We start from the raw sequence: 13,262 nt of genomic DNA on the forward strand, positions 1-13,262 counted from the left end.
CAGCTACTCACTTGAATCTAAATTAAATATAAAGGTAAAGGTATCCCCTGTGCAAGCACCGAGTCATGTCTGACCCTTGGGGTGACGCCCTCCAGCGTTTTCATGGCAGACTCAATACGGGGTGGTTTGCCAGTGCCTTCCCCAGTCATTACCGTTTACCCCCCAGCAAGCTGGGTACTCATTTTGCCTTACCACTCTGCGCCACAAGAGGCTCATAAAAATTAGATATAAATATAGATGATTAACACCCACCTATTCTTAAAGCTTTTCCTGGGCCCTCAATCCACCCCAGGGTTTCTTGAGACCCCGGTTGAGAAAGCCTGATGTAGAAGTGCAAAGATACATCATGTAACAGTAGAAGATGGAGCCCTGCATGAAGTCAGTGGGCAGGAGAGTTACTCCCTCCCCATGTACAGAATGCAGCTGAACGAAACCGTCATCCTTCACACATGTGCAACGCAAACCAAAGAAAAATCAGAGCATGTCTGGGGGAAGGTATAATAGAGGCTTGTTCTCATACCCGCCCCAGGATTCAGGGTGCCACTGCCAGGGATCAGCCTAGGCACCAACAGCTGGGCTGCTCTGTACATGCACACGATCAGTCAGATGAGTGCCGTGAGCTCCACCTCCAGTTTCACCCGCCCACATTCACCATTTGAACATGATAAAAGAAACAGAAACGTAACCTGTACATCATTAGTTTATTCCCATCTATTTTTCCTCAAAAATACTAAATCTCCATTTTAAGTCTCTCTTTAGCCAAAAATAGTTCAAAAGGAGCTCTGTGATGCCCAAAAGAACCCAAATGCGCACACATACACACGTGGCTGGCACAGCTAAAACCCCCAGTGGTCTGATCAGTGGGAGAGTAGAAGGATTCGGCTGTGAGCATGTGAAATTAGAGGGATAAATTGAAAATAAGCCACCGAAGCCTCGGGAGGGCGGGGTGCAGGGGAGGGCAGCGCTGAGGGAGGGAGTGTGACAGTGAGCGTCTGATGTGGGTAAACTCCTGTCAGCTGCATCCAAGAGCAGAAGTGACCTGCCATTGGCTGACACAGAAAACCTGGACATCCCACATTGCTAATGGCTGTAAATGCCTGCTAACTAGGCAGGAGAGAAGAGAAAGTACAGGAAGGAAAGGGCAACAGACAGCCGGGATACTGCATCAGCTCACACATGGAGAACTGGGATGGGACTGATGGTCACCTTCCTTTAAAACTATGGCAGTAAAGAATCAGAACAAGAGGATAAGTTAGCCTGTTTTAGGACAGAGGGAGGGCTCAGAAGCCAGAGCATTTGGGGAGGAAAGTATCACCCTGGATCCAGAAGCTGGGCACGTTTCTCTAAAAGCCATACTTAAGTGGTCTCCTGAGGCTTGCTGGTATCTTGGGACCAGACGGAACCAGGCCAACCCCGTGCTGGGAAATCAGTTCTAAGGACAGGCTGATACCAGGCAAATTGCCAAGGCACCAAAAGCAAAGGATCGCAAGAAACCTGTGAGGTTCAAAAGGCTGGGAAACATCAGTCCCAAGGCCTTTTCCTGCTGTGGCAGATTCCACCCCCACCAGCCCTGAATTAAAATCAAGGGACTATCTGAGAGGTAAGGCTCAGTTCAAAGGAGGAAATGGGGAAGGGTAATCAAAGGTACAGAGACCTTGGAGGAAAGGTGAAGGCCCCAGTCAGTAAAGCTGCAAGGATGGATCTGAGCCATAACCAGAGCTCTAGAGGAGGAAAAGAAAATTAGATAAACAGTCTAGGTTGAGCCACACATAAATATAGCTGAGAAATAACGGATTTTTAGAAGAGGGGAAACAGGCCCTTGCCAGCGTGGATTTACATTGGGATAGGAATCCCCGGGGCTCTAAGGGCAAAAAGAGCATGAATCCTGTGCTGAGAGGACAGGAGAGTTTGGGGCCCCCGGGAGGCCAGGGTGGGCACAGCATCTGGTTACATGCAGCAGCCGCAGCCAGAGCAGCATCAATTGCAGAGCTTGATGCGGGTGCCCTTGGAGAGGATGCGGAAGAAAGGGAAGATGCGCTCGTGGAAAGAGGCGTTGAAGGTGTGGATGTGGGTCATGCTCTCGGCATTGTAGAAGCTCAGCTGGCCCCGCTCGTAGTCCAGGTAGACACAGAAGCGCCGGAGCTTCTCGGAGGGGGAGAGGGACGTTTGTTCGGTGGCCGTCAGCGCCTGGTATTTCTTCCCGTTGGTCCCCACACACCAGATCTCCCGCTTCAGGTGGGGACCGCTGCTGGACTTCTCTTTGCGCCGGGCCGTTTCGCGGGCTGCCCCCACGGCCCAGCCCCACCGGCCGTTCACCTCCACTTCCCAGCAGTGGCGGCCGTAGGTGAAGCCCTTCGCTGCCAGGACGCAGTAGTCGGAGCTGAAGCGTTTGGGGGTGTCGGTCACATCTCGACAGCGCTCCCCCAGTCGGACGCTGCAGCAGTCTGAGGATATGGTGAGGCGTGGATGGGCAGTCTCTGGGTCCAAGGTCAGGTCAACTATACACAGGGAACAGAGAGGGAAGGACACATGAGCAAGAAGTGCAATCTTCGCATGTGGGGTGGGGGGTGGGGCTGTGTGGCTTTAGGATCCTTTCAGATACAAACATTTAAAATCTACCTTGGCAAGATTTAACGTGCTGCCACCTGCACTTCTGACCGTAAGATGCAAAAACATTCCCTCCAATTGTAAATATTGTCCTGACTCTGCTAATCTGTTTGCCACATCAGTTCATATTTTTTTAATTTCTAAATTTCCTTAGATGTATTGGAACCCCTAGCTGGCTGATATCTAAGCATAAGGCTCTGAACTGTTCTCCGAGTAGAAGACTCTCAAAGTCTTATTGGCAGGTTTTGACTGGAAAATAACTTTATTTATGGCTAAGTTTCTCTTCTCTGAAATAAAAATATGGGCTGGGATTACATCCAAAAAATAGAAGAGCTGGTTCTTATATGCCACTTTTCTCTACCCAAAGGAGTCTCAAAGCGGCTTACATTTGCCTTCTCTTTCCTCTCCCCACAAACAGACACCCCGTGAGGGGGGTGAGGCTGAGAGAGCCCTGAGATTACTGCCTGGTCAGAGCAGCTTTCAGTGCTGGGGTGAGCCCAAGGTCACCCAGCCGGCTGCATGTGGGGGAGTGCACAATCAAACCCTTCTCGCCAGATTGGAAGTCCACACTCCTAACCACTACACCAAGCTGGTGTAATTTACTCATGTTCTACTTGCTAAACTATTAAATATATTACAGTCAATGTACATGTTGAAATGCTAGTATTTCCCCCCTGATTTTTTCTTTCTTTGCTTCTGAATGGCCTGTGGGCCGTAGTAAAGATAAACAGCCCTTAGCTAAGACAGAGTATGGTCTATTTCTCTCTAATGTATGCAGAAGTCTGCAGAAATATCTGTGTTGCTTTGCTGCCCTTAATTTTTGCAACTGCTGGGGGGGGGGTGGAGAACAACATCTAGGAAGCGGGAGTGGAATCTATAGTCAAGAGATTATGTCCTAACCTGTGGCTTTTGAAACCCTTACCTAAACCACCTTTCTATTTGTAAGCATTGCACAAAGTTGCCTACATGATTTCTCACCTCCACTACCTACCCACCTTTGAGGTCTAGAATCTTTTTCAGAGGTGGAAAGGATAAAAACTCAGCTCCAACATTCTGAAGATGGTACATACGGCTCTTTTTAATGCTACTCTCTCCACAGTGCTTGAAAGCTCTTGGAGTGTGTTATGTAATCAGTGACAATCCTTTCTGACATCCCTGCGCAGTCACTGTTTCATAACCTGGACTCTGTAGATGTGGAGCTGAGCCTTTATGGAACACAGCTGCCTACTGATTTCTGATGCAGCAATGCTGCATAGATGCACATCCCTTGAAGGAACTTTCTGTGACCACGACAACAGCAAGGACTATATTCTCCTCAGGGAGAAAACCAGATCTTTGAGATCTTCTTTGGAGAACCTGCTCCACATTGAGTCACCATCTGAGGGACAAGGGGTCACTACATGGGCCATGGCTCACTAACCAGTAATATGGAAGGCTAAGGTACACCCTCCCCAGGCATCTAATGGCCGGGCCCCATCTATGTCGTCCTTCATATGCTACTTTATTCCAAAAAGAGTTTCTCATTCTATGCATATGCCTAGCAGGGATTGTTCTGTTATGTCTCCTGCTACTTATATTTGCTGATTTTCTTTGGTTACTGTAATCAAGGTAGTCAACCTGTGGTCCTCCAGATGTTCATGAACTACAATTCCCATGAGCCCCTGCCAGCATTTGGGAATTGTAGTTCATGAACATCTGGAGGACCACAAGTTGATTACCCCTACGATGCTTTACAAATGTATTCGAATTTTAAATTTTTTGCGTTGTGGTTGGTATCAGTGACCAACCTTGACATTTCACACAACCACACAGCCAGGAGAAGTGCAACAAACATGCCTTCTCCATTACTATACCACTAGCAGTGTGATAGCAAGGGGAAAAGAGCTAGTTGACCCTGTACCTTGAGGGACCTTGCAGAAGCTTTTCTCCATCTTCCTCATCAAGACATCTACGAGGAAATAGTTATGATACTTCTTTCCAGGGTCCACTGGAACCATCTCAGGATCCTGAAATGTTATGTTCTCACACCTGGTGGAATGAGCATATGGAATGTACATGTATGTTAGCTATCAGGCAAAGAACTGCGTCAGAAAATATAAGATCAGTCTTCAGTACCCTGCTTCTTCCTGACCTGCCCCCATTCATTTTAATGCAAGGGAACAACAATGAGCCCAGAACAAACAAAGTACAATGAGATTAAATAAAGGGAAATGAGAAGAAGAAAAATTAGGATTCTTGAAAATATTTGGCAGGTAACATTTCAAACTATAATTTTTCCCTCACTGTAAGGGGCCTGATCTTCTGAGGTATATCAGATGAAGATTTACCAGTGTGTAACAAATTACATTTGGTTGTGGCAACCCAGTTATGTGAAATGGCACAGCGGAAACAAAGCAGAATGATAGCACAGGTTTAAATTACGTTGTAGGTCCCTGATTTGAAGACATTTAATACACTGCAATTAGCTGAATTTGGATCTACAGAATAAACAGATCTATAAAGAAATTCTGCATCTGCAAAACACAGTTCTAAACCAGGATATCTTCAACCTCAGACCAACTGACATTTTCCGACATTCTAACGTTCCAGATTTCTTGTCACCTGCTGAATATACTGAACAAATCAAGAGACAGGGGGAAAACACAGAACCCCAAAAAACTGGAATGTCAGATGCACTTAGGCCACTGTGAAGCATAAGATGAGACATTTACAGCAGGAGAGCACAGGGGAGGGGGAATCAACTAACCTGACTAAGGTGCCTTTGAAATCCTAGAAGAAAGGAAAATTGGGTTAGTAACTGCAGGAATAAAAATATACCTTTCAAAAACAAGGTAGCTTTTAAGATGAAAATCAACCATGTTCATTCCAGTTTTACTAAAAGAAGCCATGCAGCCACGTAATGGAACAGTTTTTTCAGAGATAGGAAAATTACTCTCTTCAAGCTTCCAAGAACCACCGTCAGAATGGTGTTAAATGGGGGGTTGGAATGGGGATACAAAAGAGGCCTTAGTATTGGTCTATTAAGAAACAAGCTTGCTGTGTGTAAGCATAGCAGTCACACAGACCCACCTGTCCGGAGGAGGAGGAGGATTCCATTAACCAATCGCATGCTGATTCAAACCACTTCTGCTGAATCAAAGCAACACATGAACCAATCAATCCCAGTGATGCCAAGGGACAGAATTCTGTGCATAACAGCCCTTCTTTGCCAAGCAAGGCCCTTCACTCTTCGGGTTCCAAAAAGGTTCCAGCCAAAAACAAGGCATCTAGTTAAAATTTAGCTAAAATCCAACTGCTTACTCCAGAGCTGAGGAAATAAACTACTAGACAGACAGAACATCTTGGGAATCAATCCATACAATCCATGTTGTTCCGGATCTACCTAATAGAAGGGTCAGCATTCTAAGATTCTTACCCAGAGCCCTGTGAAAAGGAAAGGGGAGGGGATTCCTGGAAAGGAAGTTCTCCCTGAGGGAAACCTGCACAAGCCCCCTTCCCACAAAGGCCCTCTAAAGACAAAAAAAGATGATCCTCTAAGCTTGCTTAAATACACACTATTTTCACCATGGAAATGTATTCTGGGCATCAAATCAATCATGTGATATTGTTCTTCCTGTCAGGACTTCGCTGGGCAGAAAGATAACATTTTCCAACGCACTAGAACAATAAGCAATACGCTTCTTTGTGATAAACTGCTTAGTCAGGTTTGTCAAAATGAAGAGCAACATTCACAGGAAATCTGAAAAGCTCTCAGCCTGTAGCCAAGCCTTGCATCTCCAAATTCCACATGGGAATTTGCAAGGCATACACAGAACATGCTACATTCCACCAGAGATGCACCATGGGTCAGTGGCACAGCATCTGCTTGGGAGGCTGGAAAACACAGGCTCATTCCTTGGCACCCCCGCCTTAAAAGGATCAGGAAACAGGGGATGCAAAAGGCTTTCATCCCAAATCCTAGAGGGTCATTGCCTGTCAGAGTAGACAGAACGGGCCTGGAGAAGCCAAGGGTCCGACTCAGTATAAAGCGGCTTCCCGTGTTCAGGGTACCTGACCCGACCAATTCATTTCAGCAGCTAAGGACTACGGACTGCTGCCTATGTCCTGTTCCACTCCACCAAAGCCCAGGTGCCACAGCACAGTACCCTGCCAATTCCTGCTATCATGGAAACAGCCAAAGGGAGAGAAACCATCCACCTTAAGCAGCTGCAAGCCATCCTGTTTGCTCTTGTCTTCAGCTTCCGCGATCAGGCGGCTGAGGGCAGCACTCTGCTCCTCCAGGTGAGTGATGTTACTATTTTGGAGGGCAAGCAGAATTTCGTAGCGATCCTCCAGCTGGTGCAGCAGCATTGCCTGCTCCCCCACAAGGAACTGGTGCAGCCGCTCAAAGTCCGACTCAAACTCCTTCATGTCCAGCTTCATCTTGTTCTGCAGGACAGAAAGGATGAGAACATCAAAAACAGACGGAGAGGAGCCTGAAGGCACATCTCAACACGGGAAAAGGGAAACGCATAAACATCTCCTTGCCCCTGTTGGCAAATCAACAGGACTGAATCAGAAAAAGCCCTGTGCCTAGAAATATAACGTCAGAGGAATCACCAATGTTTGAGTCTGGATAATCAGGGAAGCAATAGTTAGTTAGTTGATTCTTACACCATCCTCTGAGTGGTCTAGCTCAGGGTGGTGTACAATTATTATATTATATATATCCTTAATCCATTGTTGTTCTATATATTTGTGAAACAGCTTAGGGGATGGGACGTGTCTGCTGTCCAAGTTAGAATAGGGCCAATCAGGGTGCAGCCAATTTGCCCTGATTGGCCCTGCCCCTGCAGCTACCGCCCTCCATCCCTGGATTCTAGCCTCTTTGCTCTCATGCTCTCAGATGCCTCAGTGCCTGGAGCCAGCAGCAGGAGAGGGTTCTGGGTGAAGGGTCATGTAGGAGGGCTTGCTAACGAGGGCTTCTTGGCCTGCTAAGCAGGGCCTGCTGACAAGGGCCTCCCATCCTGCTGACTGACTGCTAAGGAGCTCTGTCCTGGCCCTGCTAACGAGCTGCCCAGCCCCCACTCCACTTGATCCGGCTGTGAGCTGCGGCCCACAGCCGCCTTAAGCTGCCTGGCCAGGGGAGGAGACCCTTTCAAGGCCCGTTCTTAGGAACTAGTATAAAATAAAATTATTATATTTAAAATACAATAGATAAAACAAATAACTGTCTGGTTCACCGGGTACATCCAATCAGTTCTTCGTTTCAACTGATGGATGATGCCCCTGACTTAACTGGGAAAAAGATGAAATAATGAAAATAATATAAAATCTTATAATAAAAGATTAAAATATAGACCTTATCATAGAAACAGTAATAGTTCTTTTAACATGCTACGTATTGTAACTTATAAAATCAGCTAAATGCATGAAAAGACATTGCTTCAAAAATTTAGTTTTAATTACAACCAGAAGTGTGTAAACTTAAGCAACTAAAATTCAAAGAATTCGTCAACTAAGATTTGTTTCATTATGCATCTGCACTGAGAATAAAAAACCTAAATTCTGCACAATAGCTAAGTAAGGAAATGCGAAGCTATTTTCTTGAGATGCCACACTTTATGTATACTTCTCTTCCTGCTTGGAATGTGGATAACTGCTGAGAAAATATTCTGGATGGACTGGTACGGCAGAAAAATACTTCAATGCACAGATGCAGAGAAGTCTAAGATCCTAGATAAGATCTAGTATGATACCAGGCTCCTCCCATCAGAACACATGCATGAGTATTTCAGGAAATATTATTCAACAAATCAAACCTCAGTTCTGTTGCTTCCTCTTACAAGGAAGCGCACTGTGAGAAAGCCCAATACACCAAAACAGTTCTATCAGTTTCTGGGCATAAAGACTAAGAGTTTTCCAGACACTGAATGTGCTCATATTAGAACCACAGGAGCCAGATAGTGAGTCAGGGAAAAGAGATCTGAAAGCCAGAATAGCAGTACAAGAATTAAGAAATGGAGGCCTCCTACTCTGAGTTCAGCTACTTTCTCCTGTTCGCTCGACTTCTGCTTCAAAACAGTCTCCAGTTTCTTCTTCAGTGGATCCAAGTGACTCTGGAGTTTGGCCTTTAAAAAAAAGAAAAAGAACAACTTTCTCTTGGATATTGGCAACCACAATTCTTTAGTGTACAGATTAGGAAGACACAGCAAGGAAGATCTCGAGTTAATGCTATATACGTTTTTTCCTGATTTCTCACAACATTCACGAGTGGGAGTGAAATCTGAATCTTTTGGTTTGAGGGAAATGACACAGTCATCTTTTATTTCCTGGCCACCTAGCTGTCGCTTCTGGACGAACAGATTATAGCTGTCGAAGAAGCAGGCAGCACTTTTTACAAAACCCTGAATCTCTCAGCTTCCTTTTCCACAGCCAGTACATGCTGCAATCCCTCACGACACAGGAGACAACCCCTCCCCCCCATTGTCTTCTCTATTCTTATCATGCCATCCTTATTGCTGTTTGTTGCTACATGAACTGCTCAGAGGAAGTCTCTGAAGAAGCAGCATATACAGTTACGAAGCAAACAGGGTAGAGATAAGGGCCTGGATAGCTACTTTTAAATGTTGGGTCAGACTCTATTTTAGAGTAGAAACTGGTAGCCTTTTAACTTGTCTAAAAAGTGACCCTCTTAAATTTCGATGGTTCCAGGCTATTGAACAAAAAGTAGTCTCCATTGGCATTGATCTGAACTCCCTACTACCACTGGAAGAAAAATGTATCTTCTGGATTATTAAACAGAGAACACTAGACCATGTGCAGCAGGAACTCATGCCTACCCAGCCTCGAGTCTGCTCACCAGCATTCTTTGGCATCACTATGCAGAGAAATAATATGTCTACATATTTGCATCTTCTTGCTGTCCCACCCCTGAGAAGAGCTTTTCTCCTGGCACGAAAGAATGTTTTCCCCTCAAAGGTCTTAAAGGGAAAATTCCACCGTATCCCATACCATGTGAGACTCTGTCCATGTGGTTCTGGCTACCCTGACTCTGTCTCACACATTTTGTTAGACTGCCCCTTATATGAGCAGTGTCGGGACTGAAAGTTTTGTTGCTTTGCTGGGGAACAAGTAAATTTATGACCTTGCAATTTCTGCTCTCTGACAAAGACCCAGAGGTAACCATTTTAGTTGCCAGAGTTTTAACTAAGATGCTTTTATAATATGCTGCCTGCCTTGTATTTTATCTTTTATAGTTTATTTAATCACTTTAAGATCTGTTCGGTTATGTAACCCCATGGCCTATTTTATCATTTTGTTGAAATTCTAAACCCTATTTTTATATGTCTTATACATATTTTATGCCAATAAAAGGTTACTGACTGACAGTTACGAAGCAAACATATTTATGTAAGACAACCTACAGCAATTGATACTGATCATTCAATCGAATGCTTGAAAAAACCTTCAATGTATACCTTCAATGCATTGATTGCTCACCTTGTATTCTTGTACAATCTCCTCAAGCGGCATGACGCTATGGTGCTTGTGGCTTTGCGACTCCCTGCACACCACACAGATCGGCTCCTCGTCCGCTTCGCAGAAAAGCTTGAGGGGCTCCTGGTGTTTCTCACAAAGCACGCGCTCGCCTCGCAGAGCTCGGCCTGCTGCCAAGGCAGGCGGCCCTCCTGAGGCACCCCCTGCTCCCACCAACGCCACCCCCTCAGTTGATGCCTGCGTTGCGGTCTTGAACGGCTGAGGGTGCATCTGGCGGATGATCTGCACCATGTTCGCCAGCTGAAGGTTGGGACGGAAGTTGCGGTGAGGGAAAGTCTTGCGGCACTGCGGGCAAGTGAAAGGCTGGCGCGGCGGTGGCACGGGGGAGTCCGCCTCATCCTCCACCTCGTCTTCTTCCATCACTTCCTCCCCCTCGTTGTAATTGTCAAAGAACAGGTCACCCCCCATGGCATCCTCCCACATTTCATCGGACCCAGGATCCTGGTCCCAGTACTCTTGGTCGTCTTCGTCGTCCCACCCGTCCTCAAATTCGTCCTGGAACTCACCCCTCGATGCGTTGTCGTCCTCGTCCTCATCCACGTCCCCCCCTTCCAGGAACTCCTCGAGATCATCCTCGTCATCCCCGTCTTCCTCGGGCCCCAAGTCATCAATACCACCATCATCCACAGCCTCCTCAGAACCGGGCCTGTAGTCACCGTCGGAGCCAGACGCGCCCGCGTCGTCCCCTTCCTCTTCCTCCTCCTCCTCCTCCTCGTCCGGACCGTCCGCGGCACCCCACAACTGCGTGATGCAGACCCGGCAGAAGTTGTGGCCGCAGCCAATGGACACCGGGTCGGTGAAGTAGTCCAGGCAGATGGCACAGACAGCCTCCTCGTGCAGGGTGGCCACAGGGTTCAGCAGCCCACCCCCTGCAGGCACCACCGCCGCCGCCGCCATGGTCCTCCACACCTCAGGGCAGGTGGCCGGCGACCCCCCCCCCGCACGGGTCACTTTGGGCCTAGCAGGCCGCCTCTCTCCCTCCTCAGTCGCCGCCGCCCCCTCTGCTCGCCCTCGAGCTCCCTTCCGCCGGACTGACCTCCCCGACCCTTCTCCCGCACGGAGCTCGCGGAGCGACGCTCTGCCACACCCGGCAACGCCCACTCTATGGTATCCGCAGGGCGCCTCGCGCCGGACGCCGACGGGGAAGCTGAGCGGCGCTCTTCCCCTCCCAAAGCTCTCCCGTCCTCCAGCGAAAAGCCCCGGCCCCCGTCCGCCCGCACAACGGCCCCGGCCTCACCCCTGACGAGACGCCTCGCCAGAAGGGACGCCTAGAGCGTCCGCACGCTTCCGGCCAGCCTCGCCGAACGTCGCCCGGAAGCGCGCCGGAAGTTCCTGTCACGGCTGACTCGCGGCGGGTTCTATGGCAGCCAGGGCGCCGGTCTTCCAGTGAATTCCTCGCTAGGCAACCAGAAGGAACGGGGCTCGGATGAGTCGCGCGACGAGGGATTTACCGCGGGCGCTCCAAACGAGGGGCCTCTGCAAGGCTCTTTCGGGGAAGGGGGCGGGAGAGAAGGGAGGGGCAAGAGACCCGAAGGGGAGGGGAAGAAGGCAGAGCCACGCCCCCCCGCCAAAGCCGCCTGGGTTTATGTGCGGGGAAAGGGGGCGATATTGGAGCCCCCCAGTGGTTCGGCCGTCGTCTTCTTCACTTACCCAGTTAGGGTCTCAGCATGTTTACTCACACTGAACTCAGTTCTGCACGTATATTAATGCATAGGGAAATTCATCATTTCCCTTTTTAATAAGTAATGCGCAGGTAATAGAAATTAAGTACGCCGGTATAGTGAATTTATATCCTGCTTTTCTGTCTTATTGTATTAATCTCCAGATTGAGAGAGGCTTGGAGACTTTGGGCATGGGGCTGGAGGAGAGAAGTTGAGAAAGGAAGGGAGTTATATGGGGCATAATGCCATAGGTTGTGCTGTGTTTTAACTTTGACCATTAAATGATTTACCTTGACAACTTGCCCTCCTGTCCTGATCAAAGGCTCATTTTTGTATAATGCCCTTTAGTATGTTATAACTCTAGAACATCATGTAAGAACTGGTTATTTTGTGTCGTGCTAGGAGTCAGATTTCGGTCAGCTCATGTTTTACATCTACAATACAAGGAATTTATCCCCTACAGTGTGGTGTACTAGGTAAAGAGCAACATCCTCTACAAACCAACCTTCTTCTACAATGTGTAATTCCAACATACCTACCCCATGTTTCCCCCCTACACTGGCAGACCTCCAAAGACCTGATGTGCTTTGGGCGAAGAGTAGGGGGGAGGATTAATTTAGTGCAGTTGGTTAAAAGCAACAGCTTCTAATCTGGCAATCCAGGTTTGATTCCCTGCTCCTCCACATGCAGCCAGCTGGATGACCTTGGGGCAGTCACAGAAGCTGTTTTCACAGGGCAGGCTCTCTCATAGCTCTCTTAGCCCCACCTACCTCACAGGGCATCTGTTGTGGGGAGTAGAAGGGAAGTTGATTGTCTCTTTGAGTCTCTCTCAGGTAATGAAAATCGATATAAAAACTAATGTGTTCTTCCCCAGGATCAGCTTCAGAAACTGGCATGGTTAGGCACATTCCACGATTTGTGGCCGGCAGAGTGGTAACTTGTGATTAGAAATACTGTGATGAGCTTCCATTTCCCAATACAAATGCCTAGTGGCAGTGAAAGTTTCCTCCAGATACTCCTCCCCGTTGGCCAACAGTCCTCTGCAACTTGACAGAGGCTTCTACAGCACTGGTCCATTTGCTGCCACCTGGAGAATGCAGAAAAGTAGCTCTCTCCCACACTCAAAGGACTGTGCAAGTCATGGCCAGCTGTAGCAGCTCTTGCATTACAAAATATTAAAATGGGAATATTCAGAAACTGTTTACAAGACCTTGTCAGTCTCACAGGTCATCAAACCATTGCCCTGTTGAAAATGAGACACGAGCATAAAACTGCTGAATCATAACTCTTCAAGAACTGAGATACCACTCTGAGAATACTTAATCAGCATAGTGTTCACTAGTGTAGCAAATCCAGGTTAATTATGTTATGAGCAGAGATTACTGGCATGCATGTTCTATACAGTTTTCTTGATTGCATTGGTATTTTACTTAATTACATCTCCCCCTGAATACC

General features: G+C 47.6%; 1 protein-coding gene across 2 annotated transcripts; it reads right to left on the reverse strand.

The window, feature by feature from the left end:
* Window positions 1-682: 682 nt before the first annotated feature.
* On the reverse strand, window positions 683-11,629 carry LOC143831578 (E3 ubiquitin-protein ligase TRIM41-like). Of its 2 annotated transcripts, XM_077324667.1 has the most exons (7): window positions 10,090-11,629; window positions 8,622-8,717; window positions 6,805-7,035; window positions 5,677-5,733; window positions 5,354-5,376; window positions 4,508-4,635; window positions 683-2,498 (listed from the first exon to the last, which is right to left on the reverse strand). In XM_077324667.1, the coding sequence occupies exons 1-7, from the start codon at window positions 11,041-11,043 to the stop codon at window positions 1,978-1,980; spliced, it is 2,010 nt and encodes a 669-aa protein (XP_077180782.1). In that variant the 5' UTR covers window positions 11,044-11,629; the 3' UTR covers window positions 683-1,977. The 2 variants fall into 2 exon arrangements, with proteins under 2 accessions (XP_077180782.1, XP_077180783.1); XM_077324668.1 differs by lacking the exon at window positions 5,677-5,733 and having other exon boundaries at window positions 10,090-11,628.
* Window positions 11,630-13,262: the final 1,633 nt, after the last annotated feature.

The sequence above is a fragment of the Paroedura picta genome, chromosome 3 (genome assembly GCF_049243985.1).
Source record: "Paroedura picta isolate Pp20150507F chromosome 3, Ppicta_v3.0, whole genome shotgun sequence".
In the NCBI taxonomy this organism is placed as follows: Eukaryota; Metazoa; Chordata; class Lepidosauria; order Squamata; family Gekkonidae; genus Paroedura; species Paroedura picta.

What these genes read in the sequence shown, in the direction of transcription:
- LOC143831578 (XM_077324667.1), bottom strand. Translation starts at nt 11,043, where the DNA reads ATGGCGGCGGCGGCGGTGGTGCCTGCAGGGGGTGGGCTGCTGAACCCT. An exon ending in AGATTGTACAAGAATACAAG is followed by an intron (nt 8,718 to 10,089) that starts GTGAGCAATCAA and finishes TTTTTTTTAAAG; the next exon opens with GCCAAACTCCAGAGTCACTT. An exon ending in AGAAAGTAGCTGAACTCAGA is followed by an intron (nt 7,036 to 8,621) that starts GTAGGAGGCCTC and finishes TCTGTCCTGCAG; the next exon opens with AACAAGATGAAGCTGGACAT.